At 41.2% G+C, this 23055-nt stretch overlaps 1 protein-coding gene across 1 annotated transcript in view; it reads right to left on the bottom strand.

Annotated features, from left to right (window-relative positions):
* ccdc39 (coiled-coil domain 39 molecular ruler complex subunit) overlaps positions 1-23055 on the bottom strand; it is a 147544-nt gene continuing 124489 nt past the window's right edge. Inside the window, exons 15-20 of the mRNA XM_068041499.1 lie at positions 15199-15358; positions 12940-13046; positions 11397-11537; positions 7944-8123; positions 7386-7474; positions 1-357 (exon numbers count right to left, since the gene is read on the bottom strand). Coding sequence (XP_067897600.1) covers positions 177-357; positions 7386-7474; positions 7944-8123; positions 11397-11537; positions 12940-13046; positions 15199-15358 — 858 coding nt within the window. The 3' untranslated portion in view covers positions 1-176. The remainder of the gene's footprint in view (positions 358-7385; positions 7475-7943; positions 8124-11396; positions 11538-12939; positions 13047-15198; positions 15359-23055) is intronic.

Genomic DNA, 23055 nt, shown 5'->3' with positions numbered 1-23055 from the left:
GAAATTGTTACACATATTGTTGCTTATGCTGCACACCATGGATTTTTGTAATGTAATAATTTCTGTGTAGAGGAATTTTGAAGATGCACTGCTACAATTTTTTGTTGTTGTGTAGTGCTTTTAACAAATCAATTTAAAATCTCTTGTAAATCATAACTTCTCAATTCTGGAGTCTGTTACTGGCTCTTCTGGCTGTGTGCACTGGAAGATCCACTTTTTATGCTGCTGGGTCGAGATCCCATGGATGATGTAGTACTTGGTGGAGCAGTTACAGTTAGACCCAGAGCTAGATTAACTGTTGCCACAGTAGTTCGTTGGTTCCGTGAGCCAGTACTGCTTCGAGAAGAACCAAAAGCTCTGAAAAAGACAAATAAAACAACATATATGCACGGTAACTTCTGTGTTCCTATTAATCTGCTGACCGTATAATCAGATTTCATTGATCCAAAACTTTTCATAAAAAGAAATGCTTCCAAAAACAAGTTTAAAAGGTTGGAAAGTTATACCCTTTCAGATCTGACATCTTGTTTTTTGAATCAGTTCAGTGAGTGAAATTAGTCTTTAATATTCAACCTGCTCAAAATATTCTTCAATCCAATTTGAATTTCATGTGATATGAGATTTTGTGTCAGATGTGTCAGTTCAGAATGATAAGCATATGCGACAGCAGAATGAACATTGTAGACTATTATCACAAGAAATGCTGGAAATACTCAGCAGGTCTGGCAGCATCTGTGGAGAGAGAAGCAGAGTTAACGTTTCAGGTCCGTAACCCTTCTTCAGGGGCCTCTGCTTCAGTGACCTCTGCTTCTCTCCACAGATGCTGCCAGACCTGCTGAGTATTTCCAGCATTTCTTGTTTTTATTTCTGGAGTCTAGTAGTTCTGGCCGAACCCAAACTGACGACTGGTGAATAGATGTCGCTTGATGTCATAATCGATGACTCCTTCCATCACTAGATCAATTACTGGAAGGAGGCTGTTCTAAAGCCTAGCTAAACAACCAAACCCAACTACTCGTGTCTGGTTCGGGTTGGGTCTGTATTCTGCATCTAGCATTCAGGCTTGGGTCGGGCTGGACTGTACTGATTTGTTTCGTATTGTTTTCATTTTAATCTATGATTTTTTTCTGTTTCATTAATGTGTGTGTTATTTTCGGGTCAGGTTGGGCATTTAAAAAAATTAAAGGACTCAGGCCCGGGTTGGGTTCAGGTTGGCTGTTGTCTAGTCGGGCCTAGGTCGGGTTTTAATTTTATACCCGAGCCAGGCTTTAGGCTGTTAGAGCAGTAATTAGCCACTTTAGATTAATTCTGGGTTTTTTTGTGAATAGGGCAGACATCAATGATTTTCCACACTGTTGTGTAGATCATAGAATCATACAGTGCAGAAGGAGACCATTCAGTCCGTCAGTCCTATGCTATCTCTGAAAGAGTAATCCTATTATTTGCACTCCTCTGCTGTGTTATCTCTGAAAGAGTAATCCAATTATTCGCACTCTTCTGGTCCTTCCTATAGCTCTGCTCATTTTTCCTTTTCAATAATATGTCCAATTCCATTTTGAAAGTTAACCATTGAATCTGCTTCCAACACCCTTTCATTCCAGATGCCAGGCAAACCCTACCTGCCAAGACTGAGGCGCACATTATTTCACCACATGAACATTAAAATTTAAAATTGCAAACCCTGATCGGAAAGACATTTCCATGGTAACAGATAATGTTGAAACAATGGGGATCCAGCAGCTGTTCCTCCAATACACAAGTCAGACCAGTTTTGGTCACATGGCTGCCTGGCTGTGACAGAGAAATTTGAACCTCCAACCAAGGATGTTGAAGAGACTGTTCCATATAAGGAACTAGTCACATGACTAACCTGCTGAGCACCCTGGGAGCTTTTTGAATTTGAGTTCCCAAACAAAGGGATTTGAACTGAGACAAAGTCGTGTGCTCATGAAGTGAAGATCTTCTGGGACTGAGAATATCTCCTCTCCTGCCTGTCTGTCTGCCTTCATCTCTTCCCATGGAACTGAATCTCGTGAAAACACGTGAAACTGAACAAAGTTTTAAGAAGATTACTGGGCCCCAACGAATCGCAAGACCATAGCTTCAATCAAGGACTACAGCGAGCTCGCGAAACAGTCACAAGATATTGCCTCAAACTGTTCTACTTATCTTTTCTTCTGCTCTTTTCTATTCCTATCTGCATGTTTATATCACGTGCACATACTAGCATGAGTGCATCATACATCCATAGACGTGAACCATATTAGAGGGTAAATTTAAGGTTTTAATAAATCTCCTCTTTCTGCTTTAAACCAAAGAAAGCCTGTGTGCTCTCAGTTCTTTGCCTTTTAATTGGAAACGGATTCACCAAAAGGGAGCTCAAAACACAGTGTGATTAAAATTAAACCCTGTTACAGTAAGACCAGGTAAAGACAGCAAAAGACTCCTAGACATTGCTCACCTGGTCGTAACACAGATCATGACAACTCGCTGTGTTTAAAAAAAAATCATTATCTTTCCTCTGGTTCTTTTACCAATTACCTTAAATCTGTGTCCCCTTGTTACCAATCCTCCTGCTAGTAGAGACAGTTTCTTACTTACGCGATCAAAATCCTTAATTTTAAACACTACTCAATCTTCCCTTAACCTTCTCTGCTCCAAGGAAAACAATCCCAGTTTCTCTAGTCTGCCCACAAAACTGGTAGCATTCTGTTAAATATCCTTTACAAGGCCTTGACATCCTTCCGAAAGTGTGGTGCCCAGAATTGGACACAATACTCCAGCTGAAGCTTAACTAGTAATTTATAGAAATTTAGCATAGCCTCTGGTTATAAAGCCAAGCATCCCCACAGGCTTTTATTTAGAACCAATTTATCAATTATCCTGCCACCCTCAAAGATGCCAATGTACTAGCTGGACTGGATTGGGGCAATCTCATCCAACGCTTGTAATAATAGGCATTGCGCAGAATCAGCCAAGTTTGCTGATTTAATACTTCTTACGTGGGTGAAGAGGCTCTTGGAATGTTTGGTGAGGTTTTAAGAAGAGCTCTTTGAAGAGGGATTTCAAACCACCCTTCTACTAGATTCTCCTAAATTCTGATTAATTTAAATTTCAAATTTAGTTCCTGTTAGATGCTTTTAAAACCAGGCGGTCACTTTCAGGCATTCACTTGTCGTCTTGATGATGTTAGCTGGTAAGTTCTCTATGAACTAGCACACACAGGGAGACCACGTGCACGTTGTCATTAGCTCCTATCAGCATTAAGAACAACACCTCATCACTAAGCCAACAGCAGAGGTCCCTGCCTTGGACCTCCCTTGAAGACAGTGGACAGCGCTCAAACGAATCCGCACATGGCATGGACAACGGGATCAGTTGCTCCATAAGTGGAAGATGAGGGACAACCCGGTGCGATTATCTCGCCATGAGTCTTGGACCATACAATGCATCAACCTGCCACGAAGATCTATGCGGCAGGTGGTGAGGGAACCAACACGAGGGAAAAACATACTTGACCTCATCCTCACCAATCTGCCTGCCGCAGATGCTTCTGTCCATGACAGTATTCGTAGGAGTGGCCACCGCACAGTCCTTGTGGAGACAAAGTCCCGCCTTCACATCGAGGATACTCTCCATTGTGTTGTGTGGCACTACCACCATGTGAAATGAGATAGATTCCGAACAGATCCAGCAATGCAAAACTGGGCATCTGTGAGGCTCTGTGGGCTATCAGCAGCAGTAGAATTGTACTCAACCACAATCTGTAACCTCATGGCCCGGCATATCCCCCACTCTACCATTACCATCAAGCCAGGAGACCAACACTGGTTCAATGAAGAGTGCAGGAGGGCATGCCAGGAGTCAGCACCAGGCATACCTCAAAATGAGGTGTCGACCTGATGAAGCTACAACACAGGACTATCTGCGTGCCAAACTGCGTAAGCAGCATGTGATAGAGCTAAGCGATCCCATAACCAACGGATCAGATCTAAGCTTTGCAGTCCTGCCACATCCAGCCGTGAATGGTGGTGGACAATTAAACAACTAACTGGAGGAGGTGGCTTGACAAATATCCCCATCCTGAATGATGGAGAGCCCAGCACATCAGTGCGAATGATAAGGCTGAAGCATTTGCAACAATCTTCAGCCAGAAGTGCAGAGTTGATGATCCATCTCGGTCTTCTCCTGCAGTCCCCAGCATCACAGATGCCAGACTTCATCCAATTCAATTCAGTCCACGTGATATCAAAAAATGACTGAAGGCACTGGATACTGCAAAGGCTATGGGCCCTGACAATATTCCGACAATAGTACTGAAGACCTGTGCTCCAGAACTTGCCGCACCCCTAGCCAGGCTGTTCCAGTACAGCGACAACACTGGCATCTACCCTGCAATGTGGAAAATTGCTCAGGTATATCCTGGACACAAAAAGCAGGACAAGTCCAACCCGGCCAGTTACCACCCCACCAGTCTACTCTCAATCATCAGTAAAGTGATGGAAGGTATCATCAACAGTGCCATCAAGCGGCACTTGCTTAGCAATAACCTGCTCAGTGACGCTCAGTTTGGATTCTGCCAGGGCCACTCAGCTCCTGACCTCATTACAGCCTTGGTTCAAACATGGACAAAAGAGCTGAATTCAAGAGGTGAAGTGAGAGTGACTGCCCTTGACATGAAGGCAGCATTTGACCGAGTTTAGCATCGAGGAGCCCTAGCAAAACTGAAGTCAATGGGAATCAGGGGGAAAACTCTCCGCTGGTTGGAGTCATACCTAGCGCAAAGGAAGATAGTTGTGGTTGTTGGAGGTCAATCATCTGAGCTCCAGGACATCACTGCAGGAGTTCCTCAGGATAGTGTCCTGGGCCCAACTATCTTCAGCTGCTTCATCAATGACCTTCCTTCAATCGTAAGGTCAGAAGTGGGGATGTTCGCTGATGATTGCACAATGTTCAGCACCATTCACAACCCCTCAGATACTAAAGCAGTCCATGTAGAAATGCAGCAAGACTTGGACAATATCCAGGCTTGGGCTGATGTGGCAAGTAACATTCGCGCCACACAAATGCCAGGCAAAGACCATCTCCAACAAGAGATAACCATCTCCCCTTGACATCCAATCGCTGAATCCCCCACTATCAACATCCTAAAGGCTACCATTGACCAGAAACTAAACTGGAGTAGCCATATAAATACCGTGGCTATAAGAGCAGGTCAGAGGCTAAGACTCCTGCGGCGAGTAACTCACCTGACTCCCCAAAGCCTGTCCACCATCTACATGGCACAAGTCAGGAGTGTGATGGAATACTCTCCACTTGCCTGGATGTGTGCAGCTCCAGCAACACTCAAGAAGCTCAACACCATCCAGGACAAAGCAACCCGCTTAATTGGCACCCCATCCACAAACATTCACTCCCTTCACCACCGACGCACAGTGGCAGCAATGCGTACCATCTACAAGATGCACTGCAGCAATGCACCAAGACTCCTTAGACAGCACCTTCCAAACCCTCGACCTCTACCAACTAAAAGGACAAGGGCAGCAAATGCATGGGAACACCACCACCTGCAATTTCCCGTCCAAGTCACACACCATCCTGACTTGGAACTATATTGCCATTCCTTCACTATCGCTGGGTCAAAATCCTGGAACTCCCTTCCTAACAGCACTGTTGGTGTACCTACCCAACATGGACTGCAGCGGTTCAAGAAGGCAGCTCACCACCACCTTCTCAACGACAATTAGGGATGGGCAACAAATGCTGGCCTGGCCAGCGACGCCCACATCCCATGAATGAAAAAAAAAAGAGGCACCTCATTTCTTCACTTGGCCATCAAATCAATAGCAAAATTAGACATCTTGTTTTTAGCTTTATCCAGGAAAACTAACCATCAAGAAAAACATAACTGGTGTTCCCTCCCAAGTACACTTGCCAGTGTTAGATAAGGATAAGATCTGGGTTGGCTCTGGTGCCCACCCTGTTAAAGAGCGTAGATCATCTAGGCTCACTTGGGCAAGGTATTTGGGAGTGGCTGGCATGGCATCATTGGAACTGCATTATTCACAAAGAGAAGTGGGGGGTGGGGGGGAGGTGAATTGATTTTCTATATTTGTTCATTTTAAAAAAAACTTGGCTTTAGAAAATACATTTGCTGCATACTATTAAATTTTATCCTATTAATTTTTCATCTTATTGATGAGATAAAACTCAGCATTAAGAAAATGAATTTCTGCTTGAAGATCGTGGTCCTCTCCTAGAATCTGGAGGGGTATGGCATGAATTGTTCCATTCGTTACTTAGTGTGATTTTATTTATAATTACATTAACGATTTGGACTAACAATTGGGGCACAATTTCTAAATCTGTAGACAGCACCAAATTGGGTGATGTTAATACAAAGGAAGATTGTGACACAATACAAGAAGACATTAATAAACTTGCAGAGTGGGGTTTTAATTCGCGAATAAATTTCAATATAAGTCTGCAGTGGTGCATTTTGGTAGGAAGAATAAGAAAACCACATACTCGTTGGATAATAAGTGTCTAAATGAGGTAGAGGGATCTGGGGAGCAGATACACATCACTAAAAGTCAAGACACTGGTTAATAAAGCTATTTGAAAAAAAACAAGCGCATGGATTCATTTCTGGAGGAATAGAATTGAAAAGCGGGGAAGTCAGGTTAAACTTGCAAAGAACCTTGATTAAATTGCTGTTGGAGGACTAACTGCCGTTGGTCTCCATGTTATTAAAAGGATATACAGCACTGGAAAAGGTGCAAAAAAGATTTACAAGGATGATACCAGAACTAAGATGTTATAACTAGCAGAAAGGACTGAACAGTTTGGGGGTTCTTTTCTCTAGAAGGAAAGCTGGAGGTCTTTAAAATGATGAAGTGATTCGATGGGCTATACATAGAGAAGATGTTTTCACTTGTAAGGGATTCAAAAGCTAAGGGTGATTCTTTACCCAAAGGGTGGTAAGAATGTGGAATGTGCTACTACAAGGAGTAGTTGAGATAAAGAGCATACACACATTTAAGGGGATGCTGCATCAGCACATGAAGGAGAAAAGAATAGATGGGTATGCTGATAGGGTTAGAGGAAGAGGGGTGGGAGGAGGCTCGTGTAGAGCATAAATGCCACCGTAGACCAGTTGGGCCGAATGGCCTGTTTCTGTGCTGTAGACTCGATGTAGCTCAATAATGTAATTGAAGAATTTACACCCCTTCTCTCAACCCTACAAAAAAGCCCAATTGCAGTCAGGGACTTGATGTGTGAGGAATTGTCCCATGGATTAATATTTAAATGGGTTCTTATTTGGTCACAGCATGTTTGCCCAGGGTTTAACTATAAATTTATATGTTTACTTGTATAACACTAACCTCACAGATGATGTAGAGCTGTGAACAGATGGTGTTCTTGAACTGTGATGACTACTTGGTGTTGGAGCAGTTGGTAATGGTAAACCAGCCTAAATTAAAATATCGGCAATTAGGTTTTATTGAACTCAGATACCTTTTAATACTAAGCTGGTATGTTTCTTAACAGATTTTCTATTCCATTGTACAGTTCAAAACTTCTAACTTAATACAGATAGAATTATTTCATAAATACTAAACCTAATTATAGCATAGTTAGCATAATTAATATGTGAAATTTTAATCAATATTTACCTAATGTCAGGAATAGGAGGAAAGTCCATAGCTGTAATTATTATTACTAGATTGTTTGGTAGTTTCTTAATCACTAACTTTGAATTTCAGAAGGGAAACCATTTTATTATTCTTAAGCTAAGGGCACCCTATTACTATTGTGCAGAAGCATTAACCAGATTAAGCCCTAGTCTGTAAGTGCGAGCTGTAAACATAAGAATTCATATCACTTCCTCTCAAAGTCCAACACTTAAAATTGTAGCTGCACAATGTACTGATTTATTTTACCTGGTCAAAGTAAAGTTGAAGATCTGCAGCCAAACTTGGACAATCATCCATTGCATCTGCTAATAACTTGTTCAATGACCTGTTAAAATCTCGTAGTTCACGAAGATCAATATCTTGCTCCTCTTGAGTTTCTCCTGGGCTTTTCTTGGTGGAACGAATATCTCTGACTACCTTAGAGCACTATTTATTTTGAAAATAGATTCAACATTCAGAATTTTTTTTAACAGTACAAATATTACATGATCTTGGATAAATAGTAGAAGAAGAAAGGAAATCTAGAATTTATCAGAACTGGAAAATGTTTTTACAGTTACTTCCCCCGTATTAAATTGGACTTAATTATTTTATCAGGGAAAGGTTTCGAGGAAATTAATTCTGAAAAAGAATAACAGGATATGCCTTTGTGATGCAAGAAGTCAGTGAATGAAATGGATGGAGATGGAAATTTTAAAAGGTTATTTGAAAGTTGCTTGTTTTTCAATTTGATAACTAGAATTTTCTAGCTTTACTTGTGTCTGTTTAGTGTCTGTAATTACTGCATTTTCCACTACTTACAGATCGCCTGTCAACTGTACAGTATTATACAAACAGATTGTATTAATTTACTAGAAATGCAAGCATGTAACCTATTTTTATTTTGTCAAATTACACCATTGTTATTGGATAAATATTTAAGATTTTATGTTGCTGTGAAGCACAATTAATGATTGGTAAGATTTAAACAACTTGAAGGAATACTAATTTGTAAAGTACAGTGGTTTCAAGCATGAAAGCAATTTGAAAGAATCCAACACTGACACAATGCTACGAACATAAGAAATTAGAGCAGGAATAGGCCATTCAGCCCTTCGAGCCTGCTCTGCCATTCAATGAGATCATGGATGATCATCTACTTCAACACCATTTTCCTGCACGATCTCCATAACCCTTGATTTTTTAATATGTAGAAATCTATCGATCTCAGTTTTGAACATACTCAACAAATGAGCCTCCACAGCCCTCTGGGGCAGAGAATTCCAAAGATTCATCACCCTCTGAGTGAAGAAATTCCTCCTCATTTCAGTCCTAAATGGCCTGGCCCTTATTCTGAGACCGTGTCTCCTGGTTCTGGACTCTCCAGCCAGGGGAAACATCCTTACTGCATCAAACCTATCGAGCCCTGTAAGAATTTTGTATGTTTGAATGGGATTACCTCTAATACTTCTAAACTCAAGAAAATAAAGGCCCAGTCTATTTAATCTTTCCTCATAGGACAATCCCTCCATCCCAGGGATTAGTTTGGTGTGCCTTTAAGGCTGGAAATGGAACAGTACTGCTTTAAGGCAACAAGCTCCAGAGACTGAGTCAAAGAATGCATTCTCGTTGCCCCAGGATACAGGTACTCAGAGACTGTGACTCAAAGAGTGCATTCTAGTTGCCCCAGGATACAGCCACTCAGGGACTGAGGATTGATCAATACATTGTTGCCAACTGACACTTGAAACTAGTTGAAAAACTGGCTTTTGAGACACAGTTAATAGAGAGAGACACAGACTGTCAGCCAGCATATACTGAAGGAAAAGAGAGCTCTCTCTTGGTTTATTTAAACTCTATTTATTATACTCTCAGAATTCTGATATCAAGCCAGATTAATTTCTTAAAAGAAAATAACCAAATTCCTTTAACTACTGAACTGTAATTGTTAAAATTCATTGCTGGAAAATAAAAGCATCAATTCAACTGCTGAATTAGACTACGGATTGTTCTACTGTTGAAGAATCTTTTTTTTCCCCCATCGGACAGCTGTGAGGACTTCAAGCAACCTTGGACTGTTCCACATTGGAAGTTTTCACTTCAGCAGGAGCATAAATATGCAAGGACACTAATTTTTCTATTTTAAATGTTGTTTATATCTTAGTAGTGTTTAAGAATTTAGTTTTTCTAATTAAGCAGTTAATTCGTTGATCTAAAGACACCTAGTTTGGTTAGCATCATGCGAGGGTTAATAGAGGGTACAATTTGGCTGGGTCTTCCTTTAATTTGGAAAGTTTAAAATGATATGTGAGGCAATCTGTGGAGGGACGGGAGTGAATCAACAGTGCGTTTCTCCCACCACAATCAGAATTGATTGGGGGCTTTGACTTGAGCAGTCGATCGTCACACAAGTATATCTTTCCTTCGGTGAGGAGACCAAAACTGCACACAGTACTCCAGGTGCAGTCCCACCAAGGCTCTATATAATTGCAGTAAGACATCTTTACTCCTATACTCAAATCCTCCTGTAATGCAGGCCAACACACCATTTGCTTTCTTAATTGCTTGCTGTACCTGCATGTTAGTTTTGTGACTCATGAACGAGGACATCCAAGTCCTTTTGAAATTCAATGCTTGCCAGCCTCTCATCATTTAAGAAATACTCTGTATTTCTGTTTTGCCTACCAAAGTGGATAACCTCACATTTCTCCACATTGTATTCCATCTGCCAAATTTTTGCCCACTCGCTTAGCCTCCAAATCCCCTTGAAGCGTATTTGCATCCAACTCACAACTTCCACTTCCACCTAGTTTTGTGTCATCTGCAAACTTGGAAATATTACATTTAATCCCCACATCCAAATTAATGATATAGATTGTGAATAGCTGGGGCCCAAACACTGATCCTTGTGGTACCCCACTAGTCAATGCCTGCCAATCCAAAAATGATCCATTTATTCTACTTTCTGTTTTCTGTCCATTAACCAGTTCTTAGTCCATGCCAGTATATTCACCCCAATCCCATGTGTTCTAATTTTGTTTACTAACCGTATCAAAGCTTTCTGAAAATCTAAATATACCACATTCACCAGTTCCCCCTTATCTGCTAATTACATCCTCAAATAAACTCCCAACAGGTTAGTTAAACATGATTTCCCGTTCATAAATCCATGTTGACTCTGCGCAATCCTACCATTATTTTCTAAGTATCCCGTTATCACATCCTTTATTATAGATTCTAGCATTTTCCCTACGACTCATGTTAGGCTAAGAGGTCTGTAGTTCCCTGTTTTCTTTCTTTCATTTGCTACCTTCCAATCTGCAGGAACCATTCCAGAGATAGAATTTTGAAAGATGACCACCAATGCATCTATCTCTACAGCCACCTCTTTCAACACTCTGGGATGTAGATCATCAGGTCCAGGGGATTTATCTACTTTAAGCCCTATTAATTTCTCTAGTACTATGTTTTTACTAATATTAATATCTTGCAGTTCCTCATTTACATTAGCCCTTCATACTTCATTATTTCTGAGAGGTTTTTAGTATTTTCCTTCATGAAGACAGACACAAAGTATTTGATTAGTTTCTCTGCCATTTCTTTATTCCCCACTATAAATTCTCCTGACTCCACTTGTAATGAACCCACATTTGTCTTTGCTTATCTTTTTCTTTTTACATACCCGTAGAAGCTTTTACAGTAATATTTGAATTTGCATACGTGTTTTGTCACCCTTTCCAGTTTGAGTTTCTGATCATCCACCTCCTTTATGAGATGCATGGTTTTGTCCTCTTGCTCTTCAGCCATCACATGGAGTGCTGATTCTTCCCTTAACAAATTTTCTAAGGTGTTTGTCATGCTCTGAGGGAAAAGTCACATAGACATCTTTTATTTTGGGGGAGGGAAGGAAGGATAAATTATGAAGAAAATTTTCTCATTTAGTCATAATGCTTTACCTAATCATCAAAATATACCCATGCAGAAATGTTTACAGCTTTATTTCAGTACTGGTGAAGTACTGCACTGTCTTTTTTTATTCATTCATTCACAGGATGTGGGCATAGTTGGCAAGGCCAGCATTTATTGCCCATCCTGAATTGCCCTTGAGATGGTGACCTGCGACCTTGAATACAAATGGCTTGCTGGGCCATTTAAGAGAGCAGTTAAAGGCAACCACATGGTGTGGTTCTGGAGTCATACATCGGCCAAAAAAAGGGAAGCTTATGACAGATACCGAGGGCTCAATAGTAAAAAAACCTAGAGGAGTATAAAAAGTGTAGAGGTGAAATTAAAAAGGAAATTAGGAAAGCAGAGAGAGGGCAAGAAAAAATATTAGCAAATTTAATCAAGGAAGACCCAAAGATTTTTTTATAAACACATAAAGAGCAAGAGGATAACTAAAGAAAGAGTAGAGCCTATTTTGGACCATAAGGGTAACATGTGTGGAGGCGGAGGATGTTGGTATGGTTTTAATAAATACTTTATGCCTATTTTCACATAAAGAGAGGGATAATACAGACATTGCAATCAGGAAGGAGCAATGTGAAATATCAAATGAAATTAACGTGGTGAGAGATGAAGTATTAAGGGTTTAACATCTTTGAAAGTTGATAAATCCCCAGGCCCAGTCGAAATGTATCCTAGGCTGTTATGGAAAGCAAGAGATGAAATAGGGGAGGCTCTGACCATCATTCTCCAATCCTCTCTAGCTCCAGGTGTGGTGCCAGAGGACAGGAGGACAGCTAATGTTGCACGATTCTTTAAAAAAAGGGAGAAAGGGATAAACTGAGTAATTACAGGCCAGTCAGTCTAACCTTGATGGTGGGAACATTATTGGAATAAGATCTGAGGGATAGGATAAGTCTTCGTTCAGAAAGACATGGATTAATCAAAGACAGTCAGCACAGGTTAAGTGAAGATCGTGTCTAACAATTGAATCTTTTGCGGAGGTAACAAGGAGGGTCAATGAGGGTAGTGCATTGGATGTAGTCTATATGAATTTTAGCAAGGCTTTTAATAAGTTTCCACGTGGCAGACTGGTCAAGAAAGGAAAAGCTCATGAGATCTAAGACTATAAGCATAAGCTGCATCAGTTTGACAATAAATTCAAATTGCTTTGTATTTCTGAAACATTCCTGCATTTTCAAAAGGAATCATTTATCTGCTAAGAGTTGTTGAGGATAGAATTTAGCTGAAAATTTCTGTAAGAATATAATTTAATCAGCTTCCTAGTGTTGGGAACACCATTGTTTTAAACCATTACCTGAATGTCCTCCTGAAGCTCTCGTATCTGCCTGCGCTTATATCTGTATTTTTCATCAACGGCCCGTTTTTGTTCCTCCAGCTTTAATTTATCCTCATATTCTTCACCTATCAATGTTATATATTAAAAAGCATACATTTAAGTTATTTGAAAGTGTTGTATTCGGTAGTAATTGATTTTTGGGAGGCAAGTCAAAATAATCACAGTACAATATAAGGGGCCAGAACTTGCTGGACTCTGCATTAAAATGACTGCAACAGGGTGAACTTGCTGTACTTGCTCACTAGTTCCCCACTAAAGATGGCTGAAAAAATTAAGGCTGGTGCATTCAGCAGTAATTGAGTTTTTAACCATGTGACAATTACAACCTCCTGGCTCTGAAAAACTAATTTTACAAATGTGGAGTCTCATTCCCTCAGAAGAAAATTAGTGTTGGAGATTTAAATAAGTTTTTGTTTAACTTTTTCTGTCTGTCTCTTTTATTTCTCTACCTTAATACCATCTGTATTTCCCAATCTTCATATTGCTTTCTGTATCTAATTTAAGTCTTAGTATTATTTCCAGCTTTATACTTCCTTGTTTGGGCGCTGCATGATTGGTTGAAGAGCTTTGCTGATACTCACAGATGTCACAATTGCCCCGTTGAAGGTGCCCGACTGGAACGGAGGCTGGATTAGAGGAAGACTGCGCTGTAAACCTAGTCAGAATTTTGTGGGTAGCTGTCAGCAAGTTGAACAGCAAGTGCTGTTCCTTGCCATTGACTGCAAAATCCAGGTCAATAGCTACACTTCAAAAGTACTTAATTGGCTGTAAAGCACTTTGGGACATCGTGAGATAATGAAAGGTGCTGTATAAGTGCAGGTCCTATCCTATAGTTTGACGGTTGTAGGGCTTTGATGTCTTTTTGATATTTGAAATATAACAGCTATCCCTTCCCATCATAATATTGAAACAATAAGGTATAGCGGGTTGAGTAATTTAGACCTAGAAAATGACAGTTTTTACAATTCTCCATTTTTCAGACCTTCAATATAAGTCTAAAATGGCATGCTCTCTTTCTCAGTCATTCTATCATCTTAAATGTTCATCTCCATGACGGATAGCATCAATTCTGTTATTTGTCATGTCAGGACAAATAGTTATATACACATATTTTCTGTTTTCCTGTCAAACAAGATGACATAAACTCATTCTCTGTTGAAAGCCCAAGTGTTTGTCAAGACTGGGATTTCAACTTTGGGCTCCAAATCATCTTGAAGTGTAAAAAAAATTCTTAAATCGTGCATAGGAGTGACAGAGCCAAATTCTGCCAATAAGTGCTGAAGAAATAAAACCAATCATAATTGCAAGGTAGATTGTGCAAGGGAAAATTGATAATGGCCCATTTCCTCTAATCCAGCGCCTGTTCCAGTGGGGCACCTTCAACGGGGCAATTGTGACATCTGTGAGTAAGAATCAGCAAAGCTCTTACATTGTAAATTGTGTGAGGGAAAATAGATAATGGCCCATTTTTGTATCATGAAGCACATGCCCCAACTGGGAGGCCTGAGACTAGCCCAAAATTAGGCCTCGGGTCTCATTTGAATAATTCAGATGAGCTGCCGGTGCCTGTTGTTCCTCCAGTGGCCGCTCACCCATTGCCAGCGTCCCAACTTGGGTCACCAGCTGCAACCCTCTGGTATGTCTGGGAGTGCGAGAGATAATCATGGGCTGGTAGTGGTCCTTGGGAAGGAGTAATCCCTCTGTCTCCACATCAAGCTTTAAAAAATGTTTTAACTTTCATCTTGGTGGTAGTCGCATCCACACCTCCTCCGCTCAGGGCAGCCCAATTTCCCAAACGGGTCCTAAAACAGGCGTTGGATGACATATTAAGTTGTCTAAACCCTGTTTTCAGTGGCTGCCAAAGATGTCTGAAAAAAATCACCTGGCCTAAATGAAGCTCAGAACTATTTTATGCATGTTTGGAGCACTAGAAACAGCACTGTATATTCGGTGCTTTTGCCCCCCTTCTGTATCATAGAATTGGACACAGTCAGGTTCACCTTCTCACCCTATTTTCAGAAAATTACTGTCTGGGAGGGCAGTACTAAAATAATGTACCTTATCCATATCTTCTATTTTTCCTGGAATTGTTTTAATGAGACACAGCATTAGCAAAAATGAAGCAGGAAGTTTGCATTGATACTACAATAATTTGAACACAGTTTTTTAAAAAAAGAACAATTATCACTCATTTACAAGCTATGGGAAAGGACATACTTGTTTCTGTGACCCTGCTGAAAGATTTTTGATATGTTGCATTTTGGTTGTTGAGGAGCTGCAATGTATTCTCCAAGGCTCTTAATTCTTTTTCACTTTTGGAAATTTTAGTATCAAGCTCATCCCCCTGATTTTGAAGTTCCTCTTTCTCTTGTGCAGCCTAAATGCAATAAGGTAAAAGGAAATGAGGAAAAAACTTGCATTTATATTACACATTATGTTGTCTCAGAAATGAATTGAATGTTATGGCAGCCATTTTGCACACAGCAAAATCCCACAAACAGCAATAAAGTATGACCACTTATCCTGTTTGGTGTTGGTTGGGGAACAAATGTTGATGAGAATTTCAGGAAACCTTCTTGGTCTTGAAGTAGTACCGTGATGTCCTCCTGAACAACTGGAACAGGCAGATGGGACCTCAGTTTATTGTTTCATCTGAATGCAGCACACTCGGTGGGCCGAAGGGCCTGTTTCAGTGCTGTATCTCTCTATGACTCTCAACTGCACTATCAGCCTCCAAGTCTTGAATTTATGAGTTGGAAAACACATATTCCACAACCAATAGTAGGATGGACAAGGGGAAACCAGTGGATGTAGTGTATTTGGATTTTCAAAAAGCAATTGATAAGGTGACACACAAGAGGTCATTATACAAAATTAGGATTCATGGGATTGGGGTTGGAGCATGGATTGAGGATTGCTTAATGGACAGAGAGCAGACCAGTAGGACGTATTTGGATTGGCAGGCTGTAACTAGCAGAGTACAGCAAGGATCAGTACTTGGGCCTCAGCTATTTATAGTCTATATTAATGACTTAGATGAGAGGACTAAGTGTAACGTGTCCAAGTTTGCTGATGATACAAAGTTAAGTGAGAAAGTAAACAGTGAGGAGGATGCAAAGAGGTTTCAGAGGGATATAGACAGGTTGGGTGAGCAGGAGCATGGTAGATGGAATACAATATGGTAAAATGTGACGTTATCCACTTTGGTCAGAAAAAAAAAGCATAATATTTCTTGATGCACACAGCAAGTAGATGCAGGAAGGATGTTCCTGATGGTGGGGGAGTCCAGAACCAGGGGTCATAGTCTAAGGATACGGGGTAAACCTTTCAGGACTGAGATGAGGAGAAATTTCTTCACCCAGAGAGTGGTGAGCCTGTGGAATTCGCTACCACAGAAAGCAGTTGAGGCCAAAACATTGTATTTTTTCAAGAAGGAGTTAGATATAGCTCTTGCGTCTAAAAGGATCAAAGGGTATGGGGCGAAAGTGGCAACAGGTTACTGAGTTGGATGATCAGCCATGTTCATAATGAATGGCGGAGCAGGCTCGAAGGGCCAAATGGCCTACTCCTGCTCCTATTTTCTATGTTTGAGAGGCTGAAATGTTTGCATTCAGAGTGACCTATGTGTTCTTGTACACGAATTACAGTAAGTTTACATGCAGGTACAGCAAGCAATTAGGAAGATAAATTGTATGTTAGCTTTTGTTGTGAAAGGACTGGAGTATAAAAATAAAGAAGTCTTACTAGAATTATACAGGGCATTGGTAAAACCACACCTGGAGCACTGTGTTTTTGGTCTCCTTACTGAAGGAAGGGCATACTTGTTTGAGAGGGAATGCAACAAAGGTTCACTGGACTGGTTCCTGGGATGAGGGGATTGTTCTATGAGGATAGATTGAGTAGACTAGGCCTTTATTCCGTGGAATTTAGAAGAATGAGAGGTGATCTAATTGAAATATATAAAACTCTTAAGGGGCTTGATGGGGTAGATGCTGAGAAAATATTTCCCCTGGCTGGGGAGTCTAGAACATGAGGGCACAGTCTCAGAATAAGGGGTCAGCCCTTTAGGACTGAGAAGAGGAGAAATTTCTTCATTCAAAGGGTTGTGGATCTTAGGAATTCACTACCCCAGAGAGCTGTAGATGTTCAGTCGTTGAGCATATTCAAGATAAAGGTCGATAGACTTTTAGATACTAAGGGAATGAAGGGATATGGGGAATAATGCGGGAAGGAGAAGTTGAGGTAGACGATCAGCCATGATCTTACTGAATGGCAGAGCAGGCTCGAAGAGCCAAATGGCCTACTTAATTAACAGAACTCACCAGCACTGAAATTTCTCAGGTCAGATAGCCCTGTCAGCAGGCAGGATTGGAAAGGATGCCATTCTGCATTGCTCCTGTGAATCTACTCACAGTGGAATGGGAAAAATTGCTTTGCATTTTAAATATTTCAGAGGAATCTTTCTAAATTTTGCAGATTGGGAAACCAAAATGGTTCATTATAAAAGTATTTCCAACAAATGCTTACCATTGACTTAGAAGTTAAAGTATTTGATTTTGAGGGCTGTTTAAAGAAATCAGCAGAAACATTTTTGAAAGTGCAGCATGCTTAGGGGGAACAGGTGACTTTGGTCCTAAGGTTCCCATTTTCACCAGTGAGGGTTGCCCTGAACTCATATTTGGGAGATTGATTGCCATTAGTCAACAACTCCATTATTGCTGTATCGGGGGATGGTAGCATAGTGTTAATGTTACTCAATTAGTAATCCAGAGGCTTGGACTAATGCTCTGGAGACATGAGTTTGAATCCCACCATGGCAGCTGGGGGAATTTAAATTCCCATTAATTAATCTCAAATAAAATGTTAGTCTCATTAATAATCATGAAACTACCAGATTGCCATTTGGTTCACTAATGTCCTTCAAGGGAGGAAATCTGCTGTCCTTACTCAGTCTGGTCTACATGTGACTCCAGGCCCACAGCAATGTGGTTGACTCTTAACTGCGCTCTGAAATGGTGTAGCCTATCAAACCGCTACAGAAAAGTCAAATAAGAACAAGACCAGATGGACCACCTGGCATCAACTGAGGCACCAAAATGACAAAGGCAAACCCTGCCCAGTTGATCCTGCAAAGTATTTCTGAAAATCCTCCTGACTGACATCTGAGGACTTGTGCCAAAATTGGGAGAACTAGTCAAGCAACAGCCTCACAGCTCATCGAATCATAACTTACAGATTCCTCCATCAACATTACTGACAATGTCCTGTCCCAACACCAGGACAGACCCACCAGAGGTTGATGGCACAGTGGTACACAGTCAGACAGAGTGGCCCTGGGAGTCTTCAACATTGACTTTGGGCCCCATGAAGTCTCATGGCATCAGGTCAAATACGGGTAAGGAAACCTGATTATCACCCACTTCCCTCCTTTAACTGATGAAATCAGTGCTCTCCATGTTGAACACCACTTGGAAGAAGCACTGAGGGTATCAAGGACACAGAACATAATCTGGGTGGAGGACTTCAATATCCATTACCAAGAGTTGCTCAGTAGCACCACTACTGAGTGAGCTGGCCGATATCTGCCAGACTGGGCCTGTGGCAGGCGGTGAGAGAACCAACAAGAGGGAAAAACCTACTTGGCCTCGTCCTCACCAATTTACCTGTCGTAGATACCTCTGTCCATGACAGTATTAATAGGAGTGACCATCGCACAGTCCTTGTGGAGAGGAAGTCCCATCTTCATACTGAGGACACCCTCTATCGTGTTGTGTGGAACAACCACAGTGCTAAATGGGATAGACTCAGAACAGATCTAGCAGCTCAAAACTGGGCATCGATGAGGCGCTGTGCACCACCAGCAGAATTGTATTCAACCACAACCAGCAACCCCATGGCCCAGCATATCCCTCACTCTCCCATTACCATCAAACCAGGGGAGCAACCCTGGGTCAATGAGGAGTGTAGGAGAGAATGCCAGCAGCAGCACCAGGCCTACCTGGTGAAACTACAATATAGGACTGCATGCAAGCTAAGCAGCGCATGCAGAATGCTATAGACAGAGCTAAGTGATCCCACAACCAAAGGATCAGATCCAAACTCTGCAGTCCTGCCACATCCAGTCATGAGTGGTGGTGGATCATTAAACAATTAACCGGAGGAGGAGGCTCCACAAACACTCCCATCCTCAATGATGGGGCAGCCCAGCAAGTCAGTGCAAAACACAAAGCTGAAGCATTTACAACCATATTCAGCTGGAAGTGCTGAGTGGATGATCCATCTCGGCCTCCTCCTGAGGTCCCCACCATCATAGATGCCACTTAAAACAACTCAGTTCACTCCATGTGATATTAAGAAACAACTGAAGGCACTGAATACAGTAAAGGCTAAGGACCCAGTCAACATCTCTGCTATAGTACTGAAGACGTGTTCCAGAACCAGCCACATCCCTTGGCCAAGTTACAACATTGGCATCCACATGACCATGTGGAAAATTGCCTAAGTATGTCCTATCCACAAAAAGCAGGGCAAAACCAATCTGGCTAATTACCGCTCCATCAGTCTACTCTCAATCATCAGCCCATCCACCATCTTAAATTTTCACTCCCTCCACCAGAGGCACATAGTGGCACCAATGTGTACCAAAAGACATTCGATAAGGTGTCACACAAAAGTAGACAAGTTATGGAGTTGGGGGTAATATATTAGCATGGATAGATGATTCTTTAAGAGACAGGAAGCAACGAGTGGGCATAAACGGGGCATTTTCAAGTTGGCAGGCAGTAAATAATGGAGTACCGCAAGGATTGGTGCTGGAACCTCAGCTACTTATACAATCTATATTAATGATGCAGATGAAGAGAATCTAAGTTTGCTGATGATACAAAGGTAGGTGGAAATGCAAGCTGTGGGGAGGACAAAGAGAGGCTGCAAAGCGATATAGACAAGTTAAGTGAGTGGGCAATAAGATAGCAGATGGAGTATAATATAGGGAATTGTGAAGTTATGCACTTTGGTCGTAAGAATAGAAAAGCAGAACATTTTTTAGAAGGTGTGAATCTTGTAAATGTCGATGTTCAAAGAGACTTCGGTGTGCTTGTACAAGGAATGCAACAAGTTAACATGCAGGTACAGCAATCAATTAGGAAAGCAAATGGCATGTTGGCCTTTATTGCAAGGGGATTGGAGTACAGGAATAAGGAAGTATTGCTACAATTGTACAGGGTTTTTGGTGAGACTACATATGGAATACTGTGTGCAGTTTTGGGCTCCACATTGGAGGCAGTGCAGTGAAGGTTCATTAGATTGGTCCCTGTGTTACGACTGAGGCGGGAGGAGTGCACTGTCATTTCTAGTTCCACTTCTCCACAGGTCACAACATATATTTAAATGTTTACCCAGTTACCAATGCCAATCATGGATTCTGTTTTTATCCCGGAACAAAATACACCAACCAACGTTCTTTAATAACAAAATTAACAGTTTATTATAAAACAAAACATAACCAGTAATGAGGCAAAGCATTAACACAAAGATTCAAATATGAAAGTTCCTGTTTACCTTAGCTTCTCATACACACACACACCGGTACACCGGAAAAAATAAAGATTTTCTTTTTAGAGCTCTGTCACCAAAAAAGAATACTTTGGCCAAATACTTGCTAATTGTTGAAGAAAAAAAGAGAAGATATGGCAAGATGTCAGTTGTCCCTTTTTTGGTTTGGTGTCCCAAATACACGTAGACAGCTGTCACAGGGATCTTTCCCTGGAGCAAAGAGGCCAGGCGGCATCGAGGATATCAGCAGGTTTTTCCAGCGTCTCAGGAGCAATGCGGCAACTGGGGTTTCAGGCAGGCTTTCTAGGAGGAATACATCATCAATTTCTCTATTTCTTACACTTGCCTCTAAGCGCTGCTCAAAGAGATGGAAAAACTGGCAGGCTTTTCAAAGAAGTGGGAAAGGCTGAGTTAGGGTTTTGTCCTTCAGGTTGATTTTTAAAACTCCAACTGCCTGTCCAAAGTGAAACCAAAAACAATCTCAAGAGTCAAGCCTCCTGACCCCTATAAATCTTGACCTGTCACTTCTCTGTAAACATCTTCTCCAAGGCAAAATGCCCCTGCTGGGTATTTATCTGAAGTCAGGTGATGTCCAATACTTGTTTGCAAACAAATCCAAAAGACCTTACGATGATCTTTCTTTTAAAAAAAACTCAAATTCCAGCATCTATGGAATCCTTTTCTCAGTTTGAAAATGCAAGTCCTCAAAATGTAACAAAAAATTGAAGTACTTTCGTAACACCTCCATCCTTGGAGGAATAAAATGCCATTTTTAAATGTGTTTCATTATAAAGTGTGGGAAAAAAGTTGAAAAAATATTAAAACACAGTTACACACTCATTCTCATTTACTCTTTACCTGTAGCTAATACAGTTCTGCTTTGTACCATCTTTGCACTCAGATAACTCAAAGCAAAGCCAAATTCCGGATAAAGCATCTGCAATCACATTATTTTGCCGCACAATGTGGGTAATCTTTAAGTGAAAAGGTTGTAATAGTAAACTCCATCGGAAAAATCTGGCATTCTGGTTTTTGAATTTTTCCACAAAGGCTAGGGGTTATGATCGCTTTTCCAGTGTCTCTCTGTAGACATGGCGGACATAGACTTCAGAATGCTTAAGAGCTAGTAATAAGCCTAGGGTTTCTTTTTCCATTGTTAAGTATCTTTTTTGGTGTTGGTTTAGCTTTTTGGAAAAGTAACCCACTGGCCTTTCTGTGCCTGATTTATTATCTTGTAACAGGACTGCACTGACACCCAGGTCACTAGCATCAATTGCTACCTTGAAGGGCTTAGTGAAATTTGGAGCACCCAACACTGGTTCATTAATCAAAATGGCTTTCAGCCTCTCAAAAGATGCATGGCACTCTCCTGACCACACTACCTTGGTTTTTTTTTTGTAGCAAATCTATCATACTAAAATTTGGTACAAACTTGCAGTACAAACCACACATCCCCAAGAACCTCATGATTTCTTACTTAGTCTTAGTGGTGGGGAACTCCACCAATGCTTGTACTTTTGCTGTTCCTGGCAACACATGTCCTTGCCTGAGGTAAGTTGCTCTGGCTTTTGCAAAATCACTTTTGGCAAGGCTTAAATCAGCCAATTGTAATTTTCTAAACATATATAGCTTATAGTTGTTCCAAGTGGTCCTTCTAAGTGTCATTGTATACCAGCACATCGTCAAGGTAAACCACACAGGAACACTGGCTACCACTTGGTTCATTAGTCTTTGAAAAGTGACTGGGGCATTTTTTAGACCGAATGGCATCACTTGGCATTGAAAAAGACCATCTGGTGTGACAAAGGCCGATATTTCTTTTAGCTCGGGGTGTTAAAGGAACCTGCTACTATGCCTTTAACAAATCTATTTTTGTAAGAAACTTGGCACTGCGCACTCTTGTCAATACAGTCTTCCAAGCAAGGTATTGGGTAGGAAATAAAAACAGAAAGTGCTGGAAATGCCCAGCAGGTCAGCCAGCATCTGTGGAGAGAGAAGCAGAGTTAACGTTTCAGGTTTGTGACCTTTCATCAGGTATTGGGTAGCAGTCAACCTTTGTTACTGCACTAACCTTGCTGCAGAATATGCAGAATCTAGTTGAACCATCAGGTTTAGGCACTAACACCATTGGGGAACTCCAGCTGCTTTGACTGGGTTCAATTAGGTGTTTTTCCAGCACATATTGGATTTCTGCTTTCACCTGGGCCTGTTACTTTGGACTTAAGCGATATAGGAAAGGATTCCCCTACATCCACATCATGTGTGGCTAAGGTTGTACATCCCTGGCATGTCCCTACAGACTCTTTTAAATGCCATGAGTAGCCTTGTTTGGTCTTCCCGTTCTGCATCTAAATATGAAAGCAGAGTGTCCAATCTCCCTAACAATTCAGTAGTTTAGTTTAGAGATACAGCACTGAAACAGGCCCTTCAGCCCACCGAGTCTGTGCCGACCATCAACCACCCATTTATACTAATCCTACACTAATTCCATATTCCTACCACATCCCCACCTGTCCCTAT

Source organism: Heterodontus francisci, chromosome 11 (assembly GCF_036365525.1).
Source record: "Heterodontus francisci isolate sHetFra1 chromosome 11, sHetFra1.hap1, whole genome shotgun sequence".
NCBI lineage: Eukaryota > Metazoa > Chordata > Chondrichthyes > Heterodontiformes > Heterodontidae > Heterodontus > Heterodontus francisci.
The sequence above is the reverse complement of the archived record's forward strand: the minus strand, read 5'-3'. Positions and strand labels throughout refer to the sequence as shown.